The 25,519-nt window shown below is 58.1% G+C and overlaps 1 protein-coding gene and 1 long non-coding RNA gene across 11 annotated transcripts in view; one reads left to right on the top strand and one right to left on the bottom strand.

Annotated features, from left to right (window-relative positions):
- The window catches only part of FAM83H (family with sequence similarity 83 member H), a 14,899-nt gene extending 4,303 nt beyond the window's left edge, over positions 1-10,596 (bottom strand). The window contains exons 1-4 of one of the 3 annotated variants that reach the window (XM_019712229.2): positions 8,430-10,596; positions 1,364-1,825; positions 380-544; positions 177-301 (exon numbers count right to left, since the gene is read on the bottom strand). In XM_019712229.2, coding sequence (XP_019567788.2) covers positions 177-301; positions 380-544; positions 1,364-1,825; positions 8,430-9,035 — 1,358 coding nt within the window. In that variant the 5' untranslated portion in view covers positions 9,036-10,596. Of the gene's footprint in view, positions 1-176; positions 302-379; positions 545-1,363; positions 1,826-2,382; positions 4,526-4,732; positions 4,863-8,429 lie in introns of those variants that run through there. The other 2 variants (XM_019712231.2, XM_074316516.1) reach the window with 2 other exon arrangements.
- On the top strand, positions 5,036-25,519 carry LOC109434867 (IQ motif and ankyrin repeat domain-containing protein 1). Of its 8 annotated transcripts, XR_012490719.1 has the most exons (15): positions 5,280-5,404; positions 7,028-7,110; positions 10,527-10,616; positions 17,051-17,184; positions 17,315-17,479; positions 17,561-17,752; positions 17,828-17,953; positions 23,943-24,082; positions 24,154-24,208; positions 24,312-24,404; positions 24,572-24,680; positions 24,784-24,877; positions 24,955-25,089; positions 25,171-25,299; positions 25,399-25,519. It is a non-coding gene; the product is annotated as an IQ motif and ankyrin repeat domain-containing protein 1 (long non-coding RNA). The 8 variants fall into 8 exon arrangements; XR_012490717.1 differs by lacking the exon at positions 5,280-5,404 and adding an exon at positions 5,036-5,229 and having other exon boundaries at positions 25,171-25,519; XR_012490716.1 differs by lacking the exon at positions 5,280-5,404 and adding an exon at positions 5,036-5,238 and having other exon boundaries at positions 25,171-25,519.

The raw sequence follows: 25,519 nt of genomic DNA, 5'->3' as shown, positions 1-25,519 counted from the left end.
GCAGGGAGGGTGGGCCTCAGAGACCAGCCTGTGGCTAGAAGGTGTTAAGTCCGCAGGGACGCAGGCGAGGTAGGGCCAAGTGGACCTGTGACAGGGGCTACAGGACCAGGGGTTCTGGAGAGGAGGCCCTCGGGTGGGGAGGTGTTGGGGCTGCCGGGCAAAGGGGCTGGGCGCACCTGTAGCTCCCACTCATCACCACAGCACAGTCCACCAGGAGGAACTTCTCTTTCACGTGGCCCTTGAAGGACTTCCCAGTACGGCAGTAGTAGGTGGGGCCCGCCACAGTGCGCACGCGCAAGAACTGGGGAGGGAGAGTGGTTAGGCCTCTGCCCGAGGCATCTTCCCCCCCTTCCCTACACCCTGCTTCCGCCTCACTCACATCCACATGGTGCAGGTTGACACGGCACTTGTCAGCCATGTCTAGAAAGTGCTGCGCGTTCATCTCATCCAGGAGGATGTAGACCGGGACCCGGCGGGCGGCGGCCTCCAGCACTTCACTGAGCAGGTCCACATCGGTGAACATGTCCATCACCACAGCCACCACCTGTGGAAGTCGGGTCAGGGACAAAGGGCAGAGCCCTCTGCTGTCCTCACCATTCTCTAGCCATAGCTCTGGGCTCAGGGGGCCTCTGGATCACCCCCAAAACACTGCAAAGTGCCCACTAGCCCATCCTGGGGGAGAATGGAGCTGTTAGGGAGTGGGGTCAAGAGGAAGGGGCTGTCCGAGGGGATGTGGGACTGCTGGCTAGGGGGGCCCTAAGCAGGCACAGGGACTGCAGCCTGTTGGGGGAAGGCTCTTTCAACTGGGGGTGGGTACTCACCCCTGGGCAGAACCCTGGATGGGGCAAAGGCCAATGTGACAGAAGCCCCTGGGATGCTGCCTGCCCCCACAGACGTCTGAGCTCCCTCAACCCCTGGGCAGGCATCAGGGCAGAGGGCACATGCAGGAGTCTTTAGCATCTGGACCTGCTGCCCTGCCTCAATCTCCATGATTCAACAGGTCCCTTTGCTGTTTGCCAACTGCTCGGTGGGGGGGAGGGTAAGGAGCCCTCAGCTGCATCAAGGGCAAAACTAGAGAGAGTTCTATGAACAATAAATTCAGGCCAGGAGGGGGCCTAACCATCCCAGAGCCCCCGAGTTTCTGGACACTGGCCATGACCACGGGCAAGCAAACCTGTGCAAGTCTGCACCTTGCGGCCTGCAATAACCGAACCCTTGGTGGCCCTGGAAGTCTGCCAGGGAGCCCTCGCTGCAGCTGGCCTCACAGCTGGCACGTTTGTCTCTCCTTCATGTTCCCACTCATTCTTCACGGCCCAGCTCAGGCTGTCCCTCCCCACTGCCCACCGGGCCCATGACGGCGCACCTGCTGTGCAGAGCGGATCATCCTCCGAGCCTCATCCTTGATGCTGGGGCTGTCAGGCGGTGGTGGCTGCACCAATGTGGTGACCTCAGTGCCCTGGAAGCCGAAGGTCAGGGGCCAACCCAGGTCAAGCTCAGGCACAGCCTGGTCTGAGTTCATAGGCCAGTAGGTACCCGAGGAGCCATCCATGTCCACGTTGGGAGGGCTGCCTTCTGCGGGTTCCTGGGCAGCATGCTGTGGGGGCCGCAGGTGACGGCTCACGTGCTCCAGTTCCTCAGGGCACAGGAAGGCAGGTGCCCCTTCGGACGCCAGAAAGCGGCTGTAGGCCTCCGGCCCACCCTCAGCCAGTGCATCCACTGCCAGTCGGTAGTACTCTTTGTAGTGAGGCGGCAGGTATCCCGGGGCCAGTGGGTTGTCCCCCTGTGAGGAGCTCTGGGAGCGACGGGCCATGTTGGGGCCAGGGGCCTGGGGGAAGGGCAGGGAGACACATTACCAGGGCACAGCACTGAGCCCACTCTGCCACATGCTTACATGTGGACACCCACTGTGGAAGCGCTATCAGTGACCTCGGGTGGGCTGTGGAGTTCAGCCCATGCCTGGAGGCCTTCAGGGGACCCCCAGTCCCTAGGATGCCCTCTAGCTAGGGGACATCAACAGAGTGCCTTGTCTCCCGCTGCTCTGGCCATGCTGGCTGGGCTCCTGCTCTCACCAGGCCCCAGGGAGGGCTCTGGCTCCACGTGACTCCCACTCAGGGATACTTTATGGCCTCAGTGACCCCAGGCACTTCTATTTTGTGGGCCCTTTCTATCATAAAAATGTTAATATTTTATGACTATTGGAATAAAGAAAACATAATCCAGGATGGATTCTTCATGATGTTCAGTTTTTTCTTCTGATTTCATGACAGTGCATTTTTGCGGGCAGGCCCCCAGCACTTATGCACTAGACGAGTAGCCCAGTGCCCGTGTATGTCCCCAGGGTGAGGCTCCTGGGCCACTCACGGCACCTCTCTGGCTCTTTACCTCCACTATAACGTGCCGCTGTCAGGGTTGATCTGCTGTCACAGCTGGCCCAAGGCGAGCTCCATACAGAGATGGTCACTGCTTTTGTCCAACCAGGGTCAGAGTTAAGCCCCACCCACAGCCAGACTTCACACCCTTTTAGAGCCTGGCTGGGGTTGTAGGTCCTTAATCTCTCTGAGCTGAGCTTACAGTCCTGTCCCAGCCAAGCCCTGTGTGGCAGCTGTGATCTTTCCAAGTCTCTTTGTCACTGCCTGCTCCCTACCATGTTCAGTTAGGAGTCAGAGCCCTGTGCTGTGGCGTTGGGCTGTCCTGGGCTCTAAATGGGCCTCTACCCTCACCACTTGCCCCAGCCTCACATGCCTCCCACGGGCCTGCCTGAGAAGCAGGTCACTGGCCCTGGGAGGTGGGGGCTTCTACTGAGCTCCCTTAACTACCTGGACCTGTTCTCCTCCCACCTGGAAGAAGAGTCCCAGGCACTGCTCACCCCACCCGCTGCTACTGCGGCTAGGGGAAGTGGTCCTGCCAGACCACACACAGCATCCCCTCCGCAGACGCAGCTGGGCCGCGGTGACTGGAGGGCGGCAGGGCTCTGTGGTGTATGACGACCTGGGGAACCTTACCTATCTGCTTTCCCGGGGTGGGGGGACAGGCGAACTGAAATGTGACATGGGAATGGGAGGCGTGGGATCCCCATGTGCCATTCAGTCTGCATCAGGCAGAGGTGCTACCTGTCCCAGGAGCTGTTCTGACATTCCTTTGTGGGGACACTGTCTTCTGACTGCACCTAGTCAGAATGGGGGTGGCTGTCCCATCCTCACCTTACAGGGCCAGACTGAGGAACACCACACAGGGAGTAGGGAGTGGGACGAGGGGCAGGCCCACTTGTACCAGGGCCTCACACTGTACCTGACCATAGTGGGGGGGGGGCTCACTCTGTATCTGACCGCAGTGAGGGCGGGGGTGTCTCATACTGTATCTGATGAGGAGGGCACTGTGGTATTTGGCTATACAGGATCAGTGTCTGACTATGTAGGGCTTGGGGGCACTTTCCATGTTGGGGGTGACACAATAGAAGGGGTACCATCCCCTCCAACTTCACTGGGGAGGGGATCCAACACAAATTGTACAGGTTGCATGCAGTGGGGTTGGGGGATCCTGTGGTGGGTGAGGAAGCTGCTCATCACACAGGACTGGTCAGGAAAGGGGACAGGTGGCCCTGCTCAGACTCATTCAGCAACACCATAACCTCAGGGACCTAGTCATTCCTTGGTCAGTTTCCTTTCATGGGTCTGCACAGCCCTGAACTGTGGACTGGGCAGTGTCCATTCCTCAGCCCACAATGGGGCACCCCAATAGTGTGCCTCCCACACATCTGCCTACCAAGCCTGCTGGGAGGGAGGGGCACCTTTCCCACCCAGGTCAATGACTCAGCAGGAGTCCGCTCCTCAGTGGTGACCGCTGACCTCTGACATAAGCCAGACAAAGCGTCCAGGGTTTGTCTGTCCAAGTGTGGGCTCCCAACCAGGGACTTCCAGAGGGCGGACCCTCCCCACTCCGGCAGGAGAAGGGGTTTCTCAGTGACTGGAGGGAAGACACGAAGGAGGGACCTGGGCTACTGTACAAGGGCGGGGCCCCTGCACCAAGTACAGAGGTGTGGGGGGCAGGAGGAGGGTCCCCAGCGGAAGAGACATTACGAGCGGTGAGGTGGATGAGGGTGGGATTCGGCTCATGGATTGGAAGTCAAAGTGTAGTAGTTTCCGGGGTGCGCACGGCAGGACCAAAGGGGGTTAGTGCACACCAGGGAGTTAGCGGCTGTCAGAGCCAGTGTCCCATCCACCCACCCCAGTCCAGGGTCTTGAGCGCGAGGGAACGGGGGACTTCGGCTCTCCCTGCACTTCAGGCGGAGAACCAGAGGGAGCGCTGGCACCCATGGCGGCCTGGGCGGGGCGCCCCCAGCGAAGGGTCCAGGCCGGGCCGAGCACTCTCCCCAGACTCCAGCTAGGCCTCCAGGGCGGGAGCGAGTCAGGACCTCCTAGGCAGACTCGACCCGGGCCCCAGAACTTTCCCACTAGGCTCTTCCTAGGCCGGCGTCGTGCGAGGGCGCTCGCGTCCACACCGGCTCACGCGGTCGCGGCGCCCCGTCACCCCAACCCCGCGCACGCGGCCGCACTCGCACTCCCACCGCCGCGCTCTCGGTCGCGCGGCCCCGGCCCAGGTGATCGCGGGAGGACCGCCCAGGTGAGGCCGCGCCGGGGGGCTCCCGCGCCGACCCCGCCCCATCCCGCCAGTTCGGTCGCGGCCTCCCCCTACCGCACGCCCCGCCCCGCTCGAGCCGGGGGAGGGGGCCTACCTGGCCAGGTGCGCGGGGTCTCAGGACAAGGACAGCAGGAGCCGACCGCCGCCCAGCGGCCTCGCGGTCCGGTCGGTCCGGCAGCCACTCCCTGCCGTGGCCCGCCAGCCGCGCGGCCTGATTCACGCGCCCGCCCCCGCCCCGCCCGCCGCTCCCGCCGCCTGCCTGCCCGGGCAGCACCTGGGGGCGGGGCGGCCCCACCCGCGGCGCGCCCGCATTCCTCCGCCTGCCCGCCGCCGCCCCGGTTTCCCCCGGAGCCCTGCTGCGTCCCAGGTCCCGCCAAGCTCCCCAGCGGCCCGGCGCCCCCGGAGACCGCCAGGGCCCCGTGCCCCCAGGCGCCCATCTGTTCACCGAAGGCTCGAGGTCCCTACTCCTGACCCTTGACCCTCGCCCCGGAAGTTGAGGTGACTCGGAAGTTCCGGCTCAGTCGCTAGGAAACAGGCCACCCGACGCGAGGGGCGGGGCTTCTGGTCTTGCCCGGGAGTTGGGGGAGGCAGGTGAGGCAGGTGAGGCCGCGGGGGCGGGGTCGAGCCCGGGGCGGGGCGGGGCCTGGGGACCCTGCGAACACTGGGGAGCCTCCACCATGCTGAGACGCCCGCCACTCCGGCGGAGTCACAGAGGACTCCCCTTTCCCGCACACACCGATGCTCGCAAATACTTGGGACCCCACAGGTACACAGGAACCCTGCGCGCACACGGCCGCCCACACCTATAGGGAAACCATGCCCACAGAGGACTTTCCTACACAGATGGACCCCATACCCACACCAATCCCCCCACCCTGAAACCCCCCACACGCGCGCTGAACCCAAAGGCACACCCACACGCACGCCTACACGTGTTCAGGAGACTGTAGGAACAAGGTACTCTGAGCACACCCACCCCACATGGATGGGGGACTCCACAGACACGTAGGGACCAGTGTACATACACCTATGTCCACACATAGGGGACCCTGCACAACCCAATCCTTCGCTCCGTGTCCATGGGACCCCCTGGCACACAGGGACCCCCCCACATCGAACCCCTGAACACATATGGGACCCTACATGCACACCAAGTCCCACACATGCCCATCACACAGGCACACCCCACAGTCCACACACAGGAGATCCCACATGTACACGGGACCTCTCACGCACTGACCCCACACACAAACAGGGGACCCCACATTCACTAATCTCCGCACTCAGACCAAATCTGCAAGCATAGGGACCCTCCCCCACAGAACCCTGCATGCATATAGGACCCTACACGAACACCAAGAGTCCCCCACACACTGGGCACCCTGCAAGTACCAGTCCCACACATACAGGGGACCCCACTCACACCGAGCTACACATACAGACACGTTCCCTCCATGCACATGGAAGCCCTCAGCTACTCTTTGGTGACTCGGTCCCTCCAGGGTCTCGCCAAACCTCTCAGATCCATGCTCAGAACCCAAGTTCTCCATCACCCACTTCCTTAGGGCCCTCAGCCCCTCCCTTTCCCTGTCACAGTGCCTGAACCCTCTTTCTGCCAGTCTCCCGTCACCTTCCTCCTCGTCCCTCTTCCCACAGGATCCTGTGTTCTCGGGTTTGAGGGTCATTCTGTCTCATTAGTTTCCTCCACAAACACTCAGAAACACTACACCAGTGCCATCATGGTGGGAACCCGGTGTGGGTCAGATCGGTGCTCAGGCACTAGCACTGCAGTAGGTTACATGGCAGTAGGGGAGGGGAGGGTGCCCGGACCCAGGCTGGAACCAGGACATGAACTCTGGGGTCAGCCAAGTGGACTAGGGAGAGGGGTGTGGCTTCCAGGCCCTAACCACACCTGCCAAGGCCAGGACAAGAGAGGGTTGGGGTGCGGAGTGGTGGGGGGCACTGGGGAGGCACGGAGACTTCAGTGAGTGGGGCTGGGCTCCAGCTCGTATACGATTATGAATCCCAGTGGTTTGGATCAGGGCTACTGGTACCAGACACCCTGCCCTGGGGGTTGCGGTCAGGGCCCGGGACCAGCGGATGGGTGAGCAGGGGTGGAGGGGGCGGGTGAGTGAGGACAAGGGAAGCGAGCTGTGGCCAGATGCTCTTGCTAAACAGTCCCACTCAAGCTGCTGGGCACACATGCCGATAACTAGGGGTGATGGGCTGCCAGGAAGCCAGCCAGAGGCTGTGTTGGGGTGTCCGTGATCCTATGTTCCTGTTTGGTACCTGCTGGCTGTCCACCAGGCCCAAGGCAGTGTGTAGTGCTGCTCCCCACTGCCTCTGCCACTGACCACACCCTCCCCGACCTCTCCTACCCTCCCTCCAGGAGAATGAGCAGTAAGAAGGGGGGCGCCCAGTCGGCATCAGGGAAGTGGCAGACCCCCAGAGCCAAGCCGAGAGCCGCTGCTGGTGAGTGAGTACACTGTCCACCTCCAGGGCACTCCCACTCAAACTATAACTTGTGACACCTTCTCTGCAGCCACCTGAGACAGTGCCTCTGAGAAGACCCTCCCCTCCTGTGAGCTGGGTTTGGGTATGACAGACTGCTCAGATGTCCATTCCAGACCCTGAGCCTGAGTCTTATACCCCCGGGTCTGGCATCAGGGGCCCAGGGGCAGTGTTCAGAGGAGCACAGTTTGGAGATGGGAAGCAGGCTCTGAAATGGAACAGGGCTTAAATCCATGTTGGGGATTTTCAGGCTCAGTATGTGGTCCACTTTGACCCTCTGCTCCACTGGATCATCCCGTGCTCTTCCCTGCCTGCTGCTCTCTGAAGCCATCCTCTCTATAGCCACTTCAAGGCTGAATGGTGACAGCTTGTCCTTGGTTCAATCCCACTGGGGATCAGGAAGGGCACCTCCTGTCCTGCCCACCCTTACCCATTGTCACTCCCCTTCTCTGAGTCCTATTTCTTCTCTGTCACGGCACTCATCGGAGTTCTCTGCTAAGCTGTTAAGCCCTTCCAAGCTGTGTCTCCAGGTTTCTTCAGCACCCAGGCCTGCACTGGGGTCCGTGCTTGCTAAGACAGCACCCCACCCTGTTCTCCAGAGGCAGCCCCTCTGCTTGGAATGGGCCTGCTCAAGCCCCTGAACTCCAGAGGGTTCCCAGATCACAGGACCCGGCAGGATGGTGGTGACTGCTCTTCCTGCCAAGCCAGGGTTAGGCCCTGGTTCCCAAAAATAGCCCCAGCGGCGTCTGAGGCAGCAGCCCTCCTGGAATGAGGATAATGGGTGCAGGCGCCGCAGGCTTCTGCCATCAAGCCCCAGGATACATGCTGAGGGAACCTGGCAGGGCAGGTGAGCCAGGGAGCCGGCCAGCAAGCTGTGCTGGGGGGCGTGTGCCTCAGTTCTGTACCTCCTCACTGTCCACCTAGGCCCTCACCCTGTCCATCCCAAACACTGCCCTGCACACACCTGGGGCCTGTGCAGGAACACCTTAGCCTCAGTTTCCCTGCATAAGCACCCTGTCTAGGCACCCTCTACCTGCTAAGCATTGGCCTGACAGGTGGGCTGTCGTGTGGTCCTTGTGGCGCCTTGTGCGGTGGGCACCAACCTCACTTTGCAGATTTGAAAATGGGCCCACAGATGTCCCTTGTCCAGCCTGGCCGCAGCGCACAATCCATTATGCTCCCGGCCTCCTGGCCCTCTGCAGGTACCTGTAGGTTGTTCGTGGTCACCACGCCCCCCAGATGGTTGCAGCCTCCCCCACCCCAGTTCCCCCAGGCCTTACCTGGCCTTGGGTTGGCAGCATCTCCAGGCCCTGGCTCCGGAGTTGCCCCAGGGCCACGGCCAGCTCCAGCCCCTCCATGCGCACCCAGGCCTGCTGCTCCTGCAGCTGCTGCAGCCACAGCTGCTCCTCCTGCCACAGCTGCTCCCTCCATAGCTGCTCCTCCTGCCATAGCTGCTCCCGCCACAGCTGCACGTGCAGCTGTGCCTGTCGCCGCCGGTCCTCCAGCAGCAGCTGCTCCTGGGCCAGGCACAGCTGGACCTCATGGAGCTTCAGCAGCTCAGGGCCCAGGCTGGGCACAAAGCCCCCTGGCCCGCAGCCTTCCATGTCTGCAGTGGGGACTAGCGCCAGCTCAGACCCCAGGTTGGCAGCCGGCACTGGCCTCTCCGCTGCCTGTGGCTGCTCTGGCCTGGCCACCCTGGGGTGTCCCTGGGGAGCCGGCTTACTGCAGGTCACGTGCCCCTCAGGGGCCACCCCCACCGCATCCCCAGGGCCCCCTGCGTCTGGGGGCGGGGGCTCAGCCTGGGGGCCCTGCTGCCCCGTGGACTGCCGCGCCCTGCCCGCCCTCCTGGCTCGGGGTTTTCTCGCTCGACTCCGTTTCCCAGACATGGCCCCCGATCCTGCTCCTCTTCCAACAGCTGTCTGCTCCCCAGGGGCCCTGGCTCATCCGCCAGCCGGCCTTGATCAGGCGGGCCCGGAGGGCACCCCCAGAGGCCACAGTGGGTCCTCTGCTGCTGCGGCCCCTGGTGCCTGCCCTGCCCCTTGGCTGGTGCCAACGGCGCCGAGGCTCGGGGCCCTGGCTCTGCCCGTGGGCCTCACGGGCCCCACTCGGCGGGCCGGGCCACTCCGGGGAGTTTATAGGGACTCGCAGCGCGGTGGCTCGCCCAGCACGAAGGCTGACTAACGTGCTGACACAGGGCCCAGGACTTTACGGGCCACAGGCCTTGTTGGCCAGACTGGGAGGGAGACGGAGAGAAACTGGAGGAGGTGACTCGGCAGCCAGGCGGCCAGCTCTGTGTAGGACGAGTCTGGTCCTGCCCTGGGCGGGCACCAGTGCCCCCCCCATGCCCCTTCCTCTCACACCCCTGGCCTCCGGAACTCAAACTCCAGCCCACAGGGCCAGCAGCTGCATCCCCAGCCGCACTGACCATCCTGATAAGACTCTCACTGGCCACAGACAATCCCAACCCAACTACCGTGGGAGACCCTGGCCCCGGGGCCACGCTGAGCAACAACCACGCAGCCAGCACGCTCAGAGGAGCCCCGTAGGCACCAACTCGCCTGGGGTGCTCTGTGGAGATGAGAGCCACTGGCCCAGCGGGGGCCCTCCTGCTAGGGGCTGGGCTGTGCTGGGGGCTGGTGGAAGAGACTGGGTCTTGAAAGGCTCCATCTTGTGGCCTGATCTGGGGTGCGGCAGGGGTTCTGGAGCCCATTCTGGCTGGGGTTCCCCTGCCCACAGAAACGCAGGCCTGACGAGCCCCCACCAAGCCAGATTTTGGATCCTGGGGTGGGGGGAGGGCTGGGGGGACGCAGGGCCAGCCTGAGTGCTGGCGTCCCCTGGGCTTCCTGTTGGGAGAGAGTCTCCTGACAGCCTCCACCCCAGCGTTTCCCCAGCCTGAGGCCGCTGACTCACACCCACGCCCAGGGCCCCTTCCCAGCCACACAGGCTGGACTGGTTTGCCTGGCCCAACGCTGCCCAGTGCACCCCTCCTGCTCAGCCTTTGCCTGGGAGGTCTCCTGGCTACAGCCTGGGGAGCACCCAGGGCACACAGAAAGGGAGAAAGGCCTAGGGTCTCTAGAGGGAAGTGGCACAGGTGGGGGTAGGGGGTACCTGCGAGGGGCCTCAGCACACCTGGGCTCACCAGATTCCCGGGCTTTGGGACCCAGGAAAAGGGCGCTGTACCTGGCGGTCCCCCTGCGGCAATGTGTGCTCTGTATTTGCTGTGGAGGACGCCACCTGGCCGCTCATTAAAGTTGTCCCGCGGCTGGGGGCTCCCTAACAACCAGGACGCAGCTGCCCTCCAGGTGGCCCATAAACGCTTCCTGAGGTTGGGGGGAGGGGTAGGTCCACACCCATCTCACTGCCCTCCCCCACCCCAGGGAGGCCGGGAGAGAACCGCCAGGTGCAGAGGAAGACCGGCCCACAGGCAAAGGGGCCCGCGTCCCCCTCGTGCCCAGAGACCCCCGCAGGTGAGAGGCTGCGCCGCCGCCGCCGCCGCCTGGTGGGAAGCGGGCTGTCCTGGGCCTGGTCACGCGTGCTGCGCATGTGTGCGAGCGAGGGCGTTTGCGCGTGCTCGCGGGACCGGCCCGTGGGAAGCGCGGAGCGGCAAGTTCGCCCCAGAGCCCAGTCCTTTCCCGGTGCGGCGGGCGGGGGCCGCACCGTGCCCGCCTCCCAGGGGCGCGGCCTCTCGGGGAACCACGTCTCACACCTCCAGCCGCCCTCTTCCAGCCGGAACACCCGGTTGTCCGCTCTGCGCGCTGTCGCCCTCCGGTGGCAGGAGCTTACCTCGGAGCCAGCAGACTGCTCCCCAGCGAGCGTCCTAGGACAGTTGGTTGTGGCACCGCCTCAGTGCCCCCCCCCCTTTGTCTCGCCTGCTCCTTCCTGGGCTGCCGTGCCAGGGGCCTGTGCCCCAGGCGCTTTCATCTCAGCACAGCCTCCATTGTGGTCTCTTGGCACTGGCCTGCAGAGCTGTATCCTTTCTCCTGTGCCCCAAACCCAGATTCAGCTGCCACCCTGCCCTCTCCTGGGTGGCCTCGAAGCCCACAGCACACCCAGATGCAAATCTGCCCTTGCGCTTCAGCGTCCGATCCCCCGCGACTACTTTCAGTGACCCTGTGCCTCAGCCCCCACCCCCACGATGTTCAGTGTGTTCTGGCCGCCTCTGCTCTGCCCTGGCTCCCAGGCTTCTCCCTCCTGGCCCAGCCTGCTCTAAACTGGCCTCCTGCCTCCTTTTTGCTTAGTCTGTTCTCCACAGAGCAGCCAGTGTCGAATCTCGTATGCAAGTTTGTCCCTTCTGGGCTGTGGCCTTCCCCTGGAATAAAGCCCTGGTACCACCAGTCACCTTTACCACCCCCCCCAGGGCCAGGATAAGGACAGGGGTGACAACAGAAGTTTCTGACGTGCTGACTGATTTTGTAACAGTTCCCATGCTGCGATCAGTGTTCTGGATTGCACACAGTAGGGGCAGATGCTATGCAGTCTCGCACGAGTGGGGTGTTAGAGGGACAACCCGTAGCTGGAATTCTGGGCTTGCATGAGGACAGAAACGGAAGGAGAGCAGAACACAGGCCAGGTCGGGCCCCAGAGAGTCTGCTTAGGTGTGCCTCTGTCAATAGGGCCAGCACCGCTGTTGTACTCTGTAGCTCCATCTTTTCTAATTGTCCCCTGTGTCCTGGTGTCATTTTCTCAAGGTCCAGACATCCCCTGAGAAGCAAAGCCTGCATGGGGTGGGGGTGGGGGTGGTGTTTGTCATGGAACAAGGGACAGGTGTCCTTTGTCCCATTTCAGTTTCAGTAGTGGGAAATGGGCTCCCACCGAATTCTCCAGAATGGCACCCGACCTTATAGGGTAGGAGCCCAAGCCTGTCCTCCAGCAGGCCAGTCCACCATTCTCTGAGGCCAGCTACTCTGTGGGACGTGCAGTGACCCAGGATGCATTGCTTCTTTCCACTCCGAGGGGGATTTCCAGCTCAGAGGCAAGGGGGTGCCAGGACTAGCACACGGGGCTCAGTGGGTCTCTGTAGATGGTGGCTCTGGCATGAGTGGCCAGCCCAGGCGGAACCTTGACTGCCGCCAGAATAAATGGTGTCCCCTTCACAAGGGAAAGTGTTGGGTAGGACTGCTCTGCTCAGGGCTGGGTTCCCCGAGGTCGAGGACATGCGTGGCCTGTGTCATTGGCTAATCCCGAGCCCTCTCAACAGTGGGGACGCACGGAAAACTACACTGTGCTCAGTTCCACAAAGTTCAGCCCAAGAGTACCTGCCTGCCCCAGGTCGCCTCCCATTTCTGATGGTCTGTCCATGTCATGGCCAGAGCATGGGAGGCGGCATAGAGAAGGTTTTCTGGCAGGACGGTGCCTGGTCTAGATTGGCCTTGATAAGAGGGGCTCACGGAGATGGGCCCATGTGTCACCACCAACCCTGCCACTACGGCCACTCTGTTCACAGGCCTTTGCATGAGCAATAGGTGGCTGAGGAGAGGCTGGCCATTGTCCACAGGCCATGGTGAGGTCCACCCGGATGTCTGATGCCTCCCCTGCAGTGGGCTCTGGGGACCTCACCATGTGACACTGGAGGACAAGGGGATGGCGAGTTTGCTTCTGGACGCACTGTGGACAGCCAGGAGAGGGCCGGGTGGCAGCTGAGTCTGGGTTTGTGGGCATTTCCGGGGGCATCTTACCATGGCTTTTTTATTTATACACCCGGGAACCAGGGAAGTAACCATAGGCTGGGGCTGCAGAATGACTACGCCCAACATGATGTGCACTTGGGCCCAAATCCCATCACCTCCTGCCCACAAGAAGCTCCCACCTTGATAGTGGACCAGAGTGGTGTCTGGGGCCCCAAGACTTAATTCAGAACCAGTGCTTAGCTGCTTCCTGCGGGACACAGTGGTCCTAGGAAGTGGACAGGGGTCCTGTGGGCAGCTGGCAGGCAGAACGACGGTGCACACAGACGTGCATACCTTCCCACCTGAAGGGTCCCGGCTTCCCCTCCAGCCACAGGTGCCGTGGATTGCTGGGCCCATGTGTCATTTCCCATTGGCAGGGAGCTCGGGACCATGTTCAAGGACAGGACAAGAACACGACCAAATGGATTGCATAGCTATATCTTCTGGGGTCTGGTTCCTGGCCCCAAGTACTGCACCTGTCAGAGCAGACTCGGGAAAACAGGAACTTACCAAATGAGAAGACAAACTTTAACATGAGAGTTGGTCAGACAACCACTGGAAGTCTGAAAAAGCAAGAAGGGGGCATGGAGATGTGACAGAGATCATTTGAGACATGGCCATTCCCCCTAGGTTGGGAACAGAGGTCCTGGGCTGATGAGAGCGTCGGGGCTGATGGCAGGGGAGCCGCAGCAAGTTTCTGAAGGGCGGTCACTGCTCAAGCCGCAGGAACTCGGCAGCAAGACCCCAAGAGCTGGCACTCTGTCCAGCTGTTTCCTGGCCTCTGAAAGGGCAGAGAGGGGCCTGACCTTGGACTTAGAGGGAAGTGGCCAGTGGTGCCAATTGCCGCTGGAAGCAGCTTCTCTGGCCGGGGCAGTGCTGATGGGGACAGGAACAGGTCTCCCCTCTTGTTAGCAGAATTAACAGGGAGCCAGGGGGCAAAGGGGAAATGGGGTCACAGTCTGGGGGGGGTGCTGGCATCGGATGCAGAGCAGAGAGGAGGGGTGGGGGCCTAGACCAGAAGCGGGAGACAGTGCCCACTTCCCCTGGACAAGGTGGCTAGCTTTCAAAAAGGTTGGCAGTCACAAACCCCACACCCGCTGTGCCTCCTGGGACCACATCGGGCACCAACTGGCAGCTCCCTTTTCCTAGAAAGTGTGAAGAAGCCTTAAGTGACAGGTGTCATCCCAGAATAGGAAGGTGAAGGCAGAGGAAGGAGCAGCAGAGCAGAACGGGAGGCTTTGCCAAGTTTCCCCGCAGGGTCTCCCTGGGGGGGTGGGCAGGAGACACGCTGCTCCGAGGATGAGGTGGAGAAGGGCACCATGTCTCCCCTCCATCCCCTCTGGCAAAGTCCCCACAGCCACCTCCACTGCCCCCAGTGAAGTTTATTTCATCTGTTCCTCTGTCAGCCCCTGGGGGACCACATGGTGGCCACAGGTGGGTCAGTTCCTGGTTGCTGAGGGTGCAGGGGACCTGGGGGCTTATTAGATGTGAACTTTTATGTTTATGTTCAATGATTACATGTCCACATTTTGTAATGTTTGTAAGATTGAACAATTGTAGCTAACGGCAACAGTAATAACAAATCAATCCAGAGGATTTTTTTTTTTTTAATGTAGAGCCTTGTAGTTTCAGGGGAAAATTTTAAAACTTCATTAAAAATTAGTTTCAACTAATTTTTTAGCAGAGAAACATTATAGATCTATCAATAAAAAAGACTATATTAGTAGGATAGAAATCAGTGAAGAAAGTGGGATAGATACAACATTTCAGGGAGAAAACCACAATGTATTATTTCTAATTACAAAAGAACAGCTGTGTTTGTTTGCAGGGCGATGATGGGTTTCAGGTGGCTATGACATTTGTACTTGTCATGCAGGGACTCATGCGGGGTCTCTGGTCCCGCTCCCCACATAAGAACGCAGGACATGGTAAAGCCAAAAAGGAACACTTACGGAGCCATAGCTAGGGGAGTCACACCACTATAGTCTTGCTGGCAGCTGGGCTGGAGACACAGGAAGCAGGAGCCACACTACCCGCAACCTGCCGTCCACTTCTCTCTGGCAACCAACCTCACTTGCTAGCTGCAATCCGCTCTTGCTAGCTCAGCCACCATCTTCTTGCTAGCCCCCATTTTCTGCTAGCGTAGCCACAGCAGTTATATTAGTGGCCAATGGCTCACTGGTTACAGCTGACGGCCAACTAGCCACAGCCGATGACCATCCAATCACAGTTGATGGCCATTTACTACCCTAGTGAGCACCTTTCCACGTGAGGCCGAGAGCCTGGAAACTGCGCTCCTGGCTCTGTCCCCACAGTACTCCACTGGTAAAGTAAGTTTTATTTTAAAATGTCATACCTGTTTGATCCTTTGCAACTATTTAAAGTTGTTATGAAAAATTTTAGATGTCAAGTTTAAAATGTGCACAGAGGTACATAGTTTTGCATTTTTAAATGAGATGTGCAAGCAGAAAAGTAAGTTTGAACACTGCTGTCGCAGACAACTGGATTTTTAGAGCTTCACTGGGGCAGCCACCCTGTATTGTCACAATAATCTACCAAGTCATGCATGTGTGTCACCAAGGCAGCCAGGGACGGAGGGGTTTGAACTGGGGCTCCTGTCCTCACCAGGGTGGCTTTGTTTCCCGAAGGACAGAGTTTTTCAGATTCCTATGCCATAGGATTGCCAGATAAAATCCAGGGCACTCATTTAAATGTGAATTTCAGAACAACCATGAATCATTTTTTAGTGTATGTCCCCAAAATTGCGTCCCGTGTTTTTAGTAGCTAAATCTGACAACCCTAACCCCACAGCCTTACCAAGTGTGCTGCATTACAGACATTCCTTGCTTTATGGCGCTTCAGAGATGTTGTGATTTTTACAAATGGAAGGCCAGGCTCTCCACCAGCAAAAAGGTTACTTCTCACTTAACTGTGAAGCCCGCTTTTTTACGGTGGTCTGGAACCGAACCTGTGATATTCCGAGGTCTGCCTGTACAGGTTTTGTCCCCTTGAGGCTGCTTCTCCCAAAACCCCTGCTCAGTTGCTCGGCCACCCCTCTCCTGGGGTGGGTGGCTTTTGGCCTGGGCTCTGGCTGCCAGGTGCAACCCACCTCCCTGGGCTGGGACTGCTCTCTGCCTCTGGGCCCACAATTCTTCCTTGGTGTGTGGGAAGAGGTGTTGCAGGGCAGCTACGCTGCTAGTCTGAGCTGGGAGCCTGGAGTCTTAAGCTACTTCTTCCCCTTAGAATTCTGTGGACACTGATTCATTGACCTCTAACATTTCATGTTGCTGTAAAAAGTCTTGGGAGAGCTTAGTTTGAGTTCTTTTTTTCACTCGGGTGCTTGAATAACTTTTTCTTTTCTTTCAGGTTCAGAAACCTAACTGGGATGTGTCTGGTGCCCGTTGTTGTTTTCTGGTATATTTCTTGCCTTAAGATTCATTTCAGGAAGTTTTTCCACATGTCATCTTTAAATATTTTTCCCCCTGTTGGTCTCTGCATTCTAGACATGAATTACTCTTGTTTTAATTGCCTTTGCCATTCTCTGTGTCTCCTCCTTCAAATACATTTCCACTCGTTTTCTCCATGTTCACTGAGACCCTCCCCAGCCCTCCTTTCCTGCCGGGAGCTCCACTTCCAGCGTGTTTCCCGTGGCTCCCACTGGATGGTTGGCCCGTGGGACCCATCGCTGTTTCCCACTCCTGCTGTATTCAGTTTATCTTTGATTCCTTGTTTGATGGAATTTCTGCTTTTGTTGAGTTCTGCACCCTGTCAGTGCTGTTGGAGACCTGGCCTTGCTGCTTGTTTCTTCCAGCCTCTCCCAAGTGCTGGCCACCCGACATCACATGAGCAGAGGGCGGCAGGGCTGGGTGCCGAGGTCACCCTGCTCACCTCCCGGGAAGCTGGGGCTCAGCTCAGCGGTCGGTGGGACCCTGGCTGGGGCCGGCAGTCTGCGGCTGGGGTGAGGCCGACTATGGGGCCCTGGGCTCCCTCTTCAGAGTGCCAGTGGGCTTGTAGTGGAGACCACCGCTCCAGCCCAGGCAGCCTGAGTGCCAGGTCCTTTTCGCTTTCAGGCAGGGGTTCCTGTTTGGACTGGGCCTGGTTCCTGGATGTTAGAACATCTGCCCTTTGGTCAGCAGCCTGCTCCCCTGGCTGTGTTAACCTGGAGGCGGTGGTGGCTGTGTGGACGGCAGCTTGGAGGGGGCACTGGGATCCATAAGCCCTCTCCCCACCTGCAGGACCAACCGCGGAGGACCAAGCAGCCACTGTCATCCAGTGTGCCTTCCGACAGCTCCTGGCGAGAAGGGAGCTGGGGTGGCGCCGCCAGGAGCACGAGGAGCACCAGGAGGAGATGGAGAGGCTGCAGAGGGAGGTGAGGTGGGGCCGTGGGCTAGAGGGAGTGGGACCTGTGCTGTCAGGTCATAGGGGTGGGAGCTCAGGATAGTGGGGCCATATAGCCTCTGGGCCAGGGGACAGTGACCTCAGGGCCGCGTATGTCTCAGGCCTTCCTGGCCCTGGTGCACCGGGAGCGGGAGGCGGCGCGGCGGCGGCGGGAGCAGGAGGCGGAAGCTGAACAGCGGCGGCAGGAAGAACAGCAGCGCCGGGCGCGCCTGCTGGACGCGGCCTTCGACGGCAACCTGGGCGAGATCGCCGCTGTCCTGCGGGAGGTCAGCGCGACTGGCGGGAGCGCGGCGGGCGGCAGCGGGGCGGGGCCAGCGCGGGGCGCCAGTGAACCGGCCTGGGCGCAGGTGGACGAGCTGCTGACCCGCGAGGGCGTGGGCCACGACGAGGCGGGCGCGGCGCGACGGCGACAGCAGCGCGTGGCCCTGCTGGAGTGCGCAGACCCCCGTGGGAATACGCCGCTGTCCGAGGCGGCAGCGGGCGGGCAGCCCCGGGCCATCCAGCTGCTGGCCGAGCAGGGCGCCAGCCCCAACTGCAAGGTGCGTGGCGGGTGGCCGGACGGGTGGAGGTTGGCACCGCGGCCGCGGGCCTGGCTCAGGGCGCCCCTCCCGCAGGGCGCCTTCGGCAGGACTCCCCTGTACCGAGCCGCCTTCGGGGGCCACCTGGAGGCGGTAGAGGTGCTTCTGAAGCTTGGAGCTGACCCCCGGCTGTACGCGGACGACGGAAGCACCCCTGCTCAGGTGGGAGCACCCCCCAAAGTGGTCGGGAGCCGGGTGGCCCTGCGGGGCTGGCCCTAATCCTGCAGGGCCCTTTCAGTGCCCAAGCCCCTCAAGCCTGCTTTGAACCTTCAGGGTCACCTGCAGGCAGAAGCGCAGCTCCTGGTGTGTGAGCACCTGGTGAGGGGCGCTCTCTCAACCCTGGTGGCTGCCTTCCTGGCAGAGGTGGGGAAATTGAGGCTGGCTACTCCACTAGTGGTGTGCAGTGAGGGCAGCACTGGGCCCACCCACCTGGCTCTTTACTCTCAGCATTTCCTGTTTCTGCAAATCCACCATCCTGGGGTCCCAGGCAGCTCCCCCCAGTGCCTGGGAGCCGGCTGGGTCAGATGGGGCCTGTGGGAGCAGCTGTGTGAAGCTAAGTGGCCAAATACCATTCCTTAATTTCTTTGAATGAAAGTGGTTTGAACTGCAGGATTTCTCCCATCTCAGTCACATCCTCCCACCGCAGCGGTGGACCCCCTGCTTCCACACTGCTGGGTACCAGGGTCTGTGCCCACTGCCACCGCCTCTGCAGGCTGCCTCCCCACCGCCCACCCCCGTCTGTGTCCGGGCCCCTTGGCACCTGTGTTTGGTACCTGGGGGGGAAGAAGAGCAGCAGCACGTCTGGCTTCATGCACGCTGCTCCTGCTTTCTCCTTGAACAAGCGGAATGTGAGGCCAGGACGAGCAAAGGGCCTGGCTGCCTTCTCAGAAGGGGTGCCCAGGAAGGAGCCCCCCTCGCAGCTGCTCACACACCACACCCACGCTAGGCCTCAGGACCACGGGCTGGAGCCCGAGAACAGCACACTTGGGAGGTGGGGGGGCATGGTGCAGGAAGAGCAGTTTTCCACTAACGGTGCTGGAGCCCTGGGCATCCGTGGGTAAAGGTGAACCGTGACCTCACACCTTATCGAAAACTGACTCAAAATGGATCACGGCTTTAAATGTAGAATGTAAAACCATAACACCTTTAGAACACAGGAGAAAATCTTTGGGACTTATGGCTTGGCCAATTATTCTCAGACAAAAGACATGATCCATAAAAGAAAAAAAAATCAACAGATGGATGGACTTCATCAAAATGTAAAACTTCTGCTCTGTTAAGAAGATGAAAAGACAAGCCACAGGCAGGGACAAAATCAAGACAAACCACATGCCTGACAAAGGATCCATGTCTAGAACACACAAAGAATTCTCAAAGCTCAGCAGTGAATCAACACACAATCAGTTCTAAAGTGAGCACAGGACATGAAGAGCAGCTTCACTGGAGAGGACACAGGGCTCAGGTGGACACAAGACACTCAGCAGCATGGCCAGCTGGCAGCGGAGCTGGAATTAAACACGATGGCGACCGCACGTGCCGGGGAGGACGCGAGAGCCGCATGCCGGGGCCGCTAGTTCAGCTGAACGCACATGTACCATGCGACTCGGAAGTTATACTCCCGGGCATTTACCCACTAAAATGAAAAGCTCGTCCACACAGACAGATGTACACAAGTGTTCACAGTAGCTTCCTGTGTGGTCGCTCCACACTGGAAACCCCCTGGATGTTCCTCAGTACATAAAGGGTTAAACACCCTGGGTCCGCTTGCAGGGACCACTGTGACACAGCCCACCTGGCTGGCTCTCAGGGCATCATGCTGAGTGAAAAACCCAGTCTCACAAAGTTCATACCGCATGATTCTTTGACATAACGTTTTCAAAATGACAAAATAATAGAGGCAGGGCCGATTAGTGGTTTACAGGGTGAGGCTAGGGACAGGGACGGAAAAGGGAGCTCTGTCTTGACAGTGGTGGCGGTAACACAAATCTGCACATGCGATAAACTGCACAGACTCACACTTGTAACTGCTGTCACGGGACGAGCGGGGCCTGTGCGTCATGCTGTGTTGACCTCCGGGCCCGTCCACTGCACTGCGTTGTGTAAGGTGCCCTCAGCAGCTCACGGGGACCCAACTGTTGCGACCTCCTGTAAATCTATCATTGCTTTTAAATAGACATTTAATAAAAGTACCAGGCATGCAAGGAGACAGGAAAATACAACCCACAGGGACGAGAAAACCCAGTCCATCAAAAGTGACTCTGAAATTACCCAGATGACAGAATTAGTAGATAAGGACATTCAGACTTTTGACACCGTGTTTCCCTGAAAATAAGACCTAGCCGGACAATCAGCTCAATGCGTCTTTTGGAGCAAAAATTAATATAAGACTCGGTCTTATTTTACTATAAGACCGGGTCTTTAATGTAATATTTTATAATATGATATAATATAATAATATAAGACCTTTAATATAATAAAAATTAATACAATATTAATTTTTGCACCAAAAGACTCATTAGAGTCCAGGTCGGTCTTATTTTCAGGGAAACACAATACACAACCCTGCCTCAATCTCTGTCTCCATGCCCCCTAAACTGAAACCACGCTGTCTGAGACAAAAAATACACTGGATGGCGCATTAGACACTGAAAAACTACGTTAGTTCATTTGAAGACATAGCAACAGAAACGATAAAAAATGAAATAGAAAGGTCGGAAAAAAATGAGTGGAGTTCTGCTTCGAGGACAGAGTACCGGGGGCCTCATTCACCTTCCACCTGAAACAACAAAACCTGGACAGAACATGTGAAACATGAACACGACACCAGGGAGAGACCAGCGCACCCAGGAGGCTGCCCATGAGCTCTGTGAGCCCTGAGTGCCCAGCTCACCAGGTGAGAGAACCCAGGCAGCGGAGCCCGGCAGGGGCTTGGGCCAAGGAGATGGGCTTCCAAAGCCCCTGAGAATGTAGGCGCCACAAGAGGGGAGGCCTGCTTCGAGAACAAGCGCTCCAGAGGGTCTCCTTGGGTGTTGAGGTGAAGACTCAACGGCCCAGGAATGTCAGGGAAACTTCTCGAGGCTGGGAAGAGCAGTCTGTGAGGACGGCAGGAAGTGGTGCTGCTCCCACTGCCTGGCAGGACACCTCACCACCCGCGGGGTGTCAAGCAGAGCCCAGAGGGATCCTGCTTCTGTCTGTGGTGCGGAGGCAGTCGTTCCAGAGTAAGTGCTGCCCAGGGTCACCTAACGAATGCTAAACAAGACCCTAGGATACAACTTTCCAAGTCAGGGCGGACGGGTGGCTCAGTTGGTTAGAGTGCAAGCTCTGGGCAACGGGGCTGCCGGTGCGATTCCCACATGGGCCAGCGAGCTGCGCCCTCCGCAACTAGAATGAAGTCAGTGAGCTGCCGCTCAGCTCCCAGGTGGCCAGATGGCTCGGTTGGTTGGAGCGCATCCTCTCAACCACAAGGTTGCTGGTTCGACTCCCACAAGGGATGGTGGACTGCGCCCCCTGCAACTAACAATGGTGACTGGACCTAGAGCTGAGCTGCCTTCTCCACAACTAAGATTGAAAGGACAACAACTTGACTTGGATGGAGCTGATGAGTCCTGGGAAAAGCACAATACTGTTCCCCAATAAAATAAAATAAAAGTCCTGGAAATACACACCATTGCTCAATAAAGTCTTGTTCCCCTTCAAAAAAAAACAAACAAAGAAACAAAAACTACCCAAGTCATTGAACTGGATCCCAGAACAAAATTCAAGAATACTCAGAGAAGCAAAAATGCACAGCTCCTAACATGACAAAATGCAGTGTCTGGTACCCAAAGCAAGATTACCAGACATGCGAAGACATGGACAAACAGGACCACAGTGAGAAAAGGCAGCCGAACCCAGCACTGCCCCCGCTGTTAGAATTAGCACATAAACACATTTAAACAGTTGCAGTAACTGTAGTCCAGGTACTCAAAACAATGGAGCAGAGACATGGGAGACATAAAAAGGTACAAACTGAATTCTAGTGATAAAAACGACAATATCTGAGATGAAAAGACAAAAACAAAACCTCTGGATGGCATAACTGTCAGATTTCAGATTAGACACTGCAGCAGTAAATATTAATGAGATGGAAGACTTCACAATAGAAACGACACAAAATAAAAACACAAAGAAAAAGGGATCTCTCCAAATGAGAAGCGGATCACTGAGCCGTGGGTCCAAAGGAAAGTGGATCCAAGAAGCCTAGTCTGTCTGCCTGGGTCCAAAGGAGAGAAGAAAGAAGAGAAACAGAACAAACATCTGAAAAAATAATGACCTTCAAATTTCAAAATTTAGTGAAAAATATAAACCCCCTTCCCCAAAGCTCAAGAAAACCCAGGCACAGCAAGAAAAATCATGCCAAGGCATATCATGATAAGATTTCATAAAACCAGTGATAAGGAGAAAATCTTAAAAGTAGAGGCAAAAAGATGTGTGATGGATGCAGGGATAAAAGTCAGGTTCAGGCAGCTTTCCTGTTGGAAACAGTGCATCTGAGGACACAGCCAGGCAATGAGAGCAAGTACTGAATGAAAAGCTTCTGCCAACCTTCTATACCCAGTGCAAATAGCTTAGAACGGAAGGCAAAATACAGACATTTGCAGACAAGCAGAAGCTGAAAGGATTAATCACCAGCAGGTTCAGGCTACAAGAAATGTTAACGGCAGTCCCCCGGGTAGAAAGCAAGGGACACCAGATGGAGAGATGGGTCCGTACAAGGGAAGGAGGAGCAGTAGAAATGGTAACTGTGTAGGTAAATATAGAGGCTATTGTCTTCTTGCTTAAATGTATTGAAAAGATAAGTGAAGAAACAAGAATGAAAAATAATGGTGATGTGTTCTGACGTTTGATCCCATATGTAGCTGCACATGCTGAAAACTGCACAAATTATAGTTGTTTGGCTCAACTGTGTGACAAAATATCATAAAGTTTCAGGGATATGTGAGGCGGTATAATATCGCTTGAAGGTAGACTGGTGCGTTACAGATGTAGCCTCTAAAGCAAGTACTACAGCATCAAAAAAATTGCAGCTAATAAGACAATAAAGGAGATCAAATGGAATTCTAAAAAATATGCAGTCCAAAGGAGGCAGAAAAAGAGGAAAAGGAAAATAAAGAACAAATGGGACCAGTAGAAAACAAACAGCAAATGGCAGTTTTTAACTCAGCTATTTCAGTAATCTCATTAAATGTAGAAGGTCTAAACACCCCAATTAAAAGGCAGAGATTGTCATTTTGGATTAAAAAATCCAACTATATTCTGCCTATAAGAAACAAACTCTAAATATAAAAAGTAAAAATGTTTGAGTTAACAGTAGATAAATGAGTAAATGAGGGATGACTTCAGATATAGTAAGGATGAAATTGGTAGCAAAAATTAATATAAGACCTGGTACTATAAGGCCGGGTCTTATATTAATTTTTGCTACCAAAAGATGCATTAGAGTTGATTGTCTGGCTAGGTCTTATTTTCAGGGAAACAGGGTAGCTGTTATTCCTGTTAAGTATTCACAATTTCTTTAAGTTACTAATTCCTTGACTCATTCCCCTGCCTGTTGTCTCGTCCATACACTTATCTAACTTATTCATTCATTCCCTTCTCTCATTTATTTGCCATCCATTCACTTACTCTCTCCTCGATTATACCTATTTTGACTTTCTTTTGTAACATACAAAGCACTCACCTAACTCTACAAATCAAGTTGTGTGGTTCAATTGCCCACAAAGGACATACTCATGGAGAAGCACACATGGGTCCAGAATTAAACTGCGGCCAGAATCCCCCTCATCACAGAATCCTGCCATGGGGCCCGTGTAGGAGCAGAGAGGTTTTGGCGAGGGTGCCCCCAAGGCTGCATTCTGCAAAGTGAGGTCTGCAGGGGGACAGCGGAAAGAGGAAGGGAACATGGGGAGGGGACGTGGAGGCCTGTCTGGTCTGGACAGGGAGACCCAGAGGACACTTGGACATCTGTTTTTGGGGGAGCTGCATCGTGATGGTCAAGGCTCCAGGACATCCAGGGTGAGCTGTGAGAGCCCCATTTCTGCAAGCCGCCTGTCTCTAAAAGGGGAGAGTACAGCATCGCCTCCCCTGAACCCGACCAGCATTCCGTCACTAGGTGGCCTCGCTGGACGCCGTGGCCAGCGTGCTGCAGTCGTGGGACCTGAGCCTCACGGAGGCCATGCTCCAGAACATGGAGGCAGAGCGGCAGCGCCAGGCCCAGGAGGCCGAGAGACGCAAGGAGGCAGAGGCCAAGCGGTGCGTGGGCGGGAGGAGGCGGGGCCCCGGCAAGGAGGTCCGGTGACCCAGCTCTTCCCTCCCACCCTCAGCGTGAACCTCAAAGTGCAACAGCTGGCTAAGGAACAGCGACAGTGTCACAAAGAGGTGAGCCCCCGGGAGAGGCCAGGAGCAGGGGCAGCTGGGTGCGGAGGAGCCGGGTGGCGGGCAGACACACAGCCGTGGCCAACCGCCCGGCCCTCCCGCCCAGCTGCAGCAGGCGTACTGCGAGCTCAACCGCAGGGTCGCTGAGCACGACAGGTGTGAGCGGAGGCGCGTGGGCAAGGCCGAGCTCACGCTGCAGGTGGGGTTTCTCCCTCAGGTCTGGGCTTCCAGACATGTCTTCCCCTCCCAAACATGGGCCTCCTGAGGGCGGGGTGGGGGCCGCCATCCCCTCCTTGGGTGTCCGGGCCTCCGGTTGCAGAGGGGGTAAAGCCTTGCTCTGAGAGGAGTGCGGGGCCCCTCCTCCAGGCCATCCAGGACGCGGAGGCCCAAGTGGACAGGCTACGGCAGGAGGCTCAGAAGGCGGAGGAGACGCTGGCCATGGCCAGGCTGGAGCTGCGGGAGCAGACCGAGGAGGGTGGGCGGGGCTGGGGGCTGCAGGGGGGCCGGGAGAGGTCAGGCCCAGGGAGGGACATTGGGCGTTGGGCCTTCTGGTTGGCCCCACCCTTATGTCTTCACAGGGGAGGAAGAGGTGCCCGGGATGAAGTGCCAGGTCACTGAGCTGCACGACGTGCTAATGAAGGACGTGGGAGACCGCATCCGTGCCGACGGCCGGTAGATTAGTGGTCTGGGTGGCAAGAGGGGCGAGCAGAGGGTTCGAGCAACAGCAGTGACCTGGTGCCCACCACCAGGTGGCCTGTTGTCATTGACCCTTCGGGCCAGGCGGCCACCTTTCTGCGCTATCAGGACACCAACTACTTGGACACGGTGAACCCGGACCACATGCGGCCCGAGAGGATTCGATTGGCGCTTCTGGGGGCGCTCAGGTGAGCGGTTTGGGAGGCGAGGCACAGCCGCCCCCGCCCCTCATCCCCTCACCACCCCCCCCCCCCCGCCCCGCCTCGCAGGTACGGGAAGCCGCTGGTGTTCGACCTGCACGAGGTAGACCTGTTCCCTGCGGTGCAGCAGCAGCTGGAGGCGGTGCAGCCGGGGCTGGCGCAGGAGCTGCTGAGTCGCCGGCTGCTGGAGCAGGACAGGTACCTGTCCCTGCTGCGGCCCTCCGACGGACCTGAGTACAGCCCCACCCAGTTCCAGGAGGCGCGCCTGGGGCAATTCCGCCTCTTCTTTGTCACCAGGGTTCGATGGCCCACAGCTGAGCAGGTGCAGGTCCTGCTCCCAGTGCTTGTACAGCTGCCCGGTGGAGGCCTTTAGCACCTGGCCCCAATAAAGCAAGCACGCCCCAGAGCGCTGAATCTG

Source organism: Rhinolophus sinicus, linkage group LG12, assembly GCF_036562045.2.
Source record: "Rhinolophus sinicus isolate RSC01 linkage group LG12, ASM3656204v1, whole genome shotgun sequence".
Lineage (NCBI taxonomy): Eukaryota > Metazoa > Chordata > Mammalia > Chiroptera > Rhinolophidae > Rhinolophus > Rhinolophus sinicus.
Note: the sequence above shows the minus strand (reverse complement) of the source record. Positions and strands in the feature narration are given on the sequence as shown.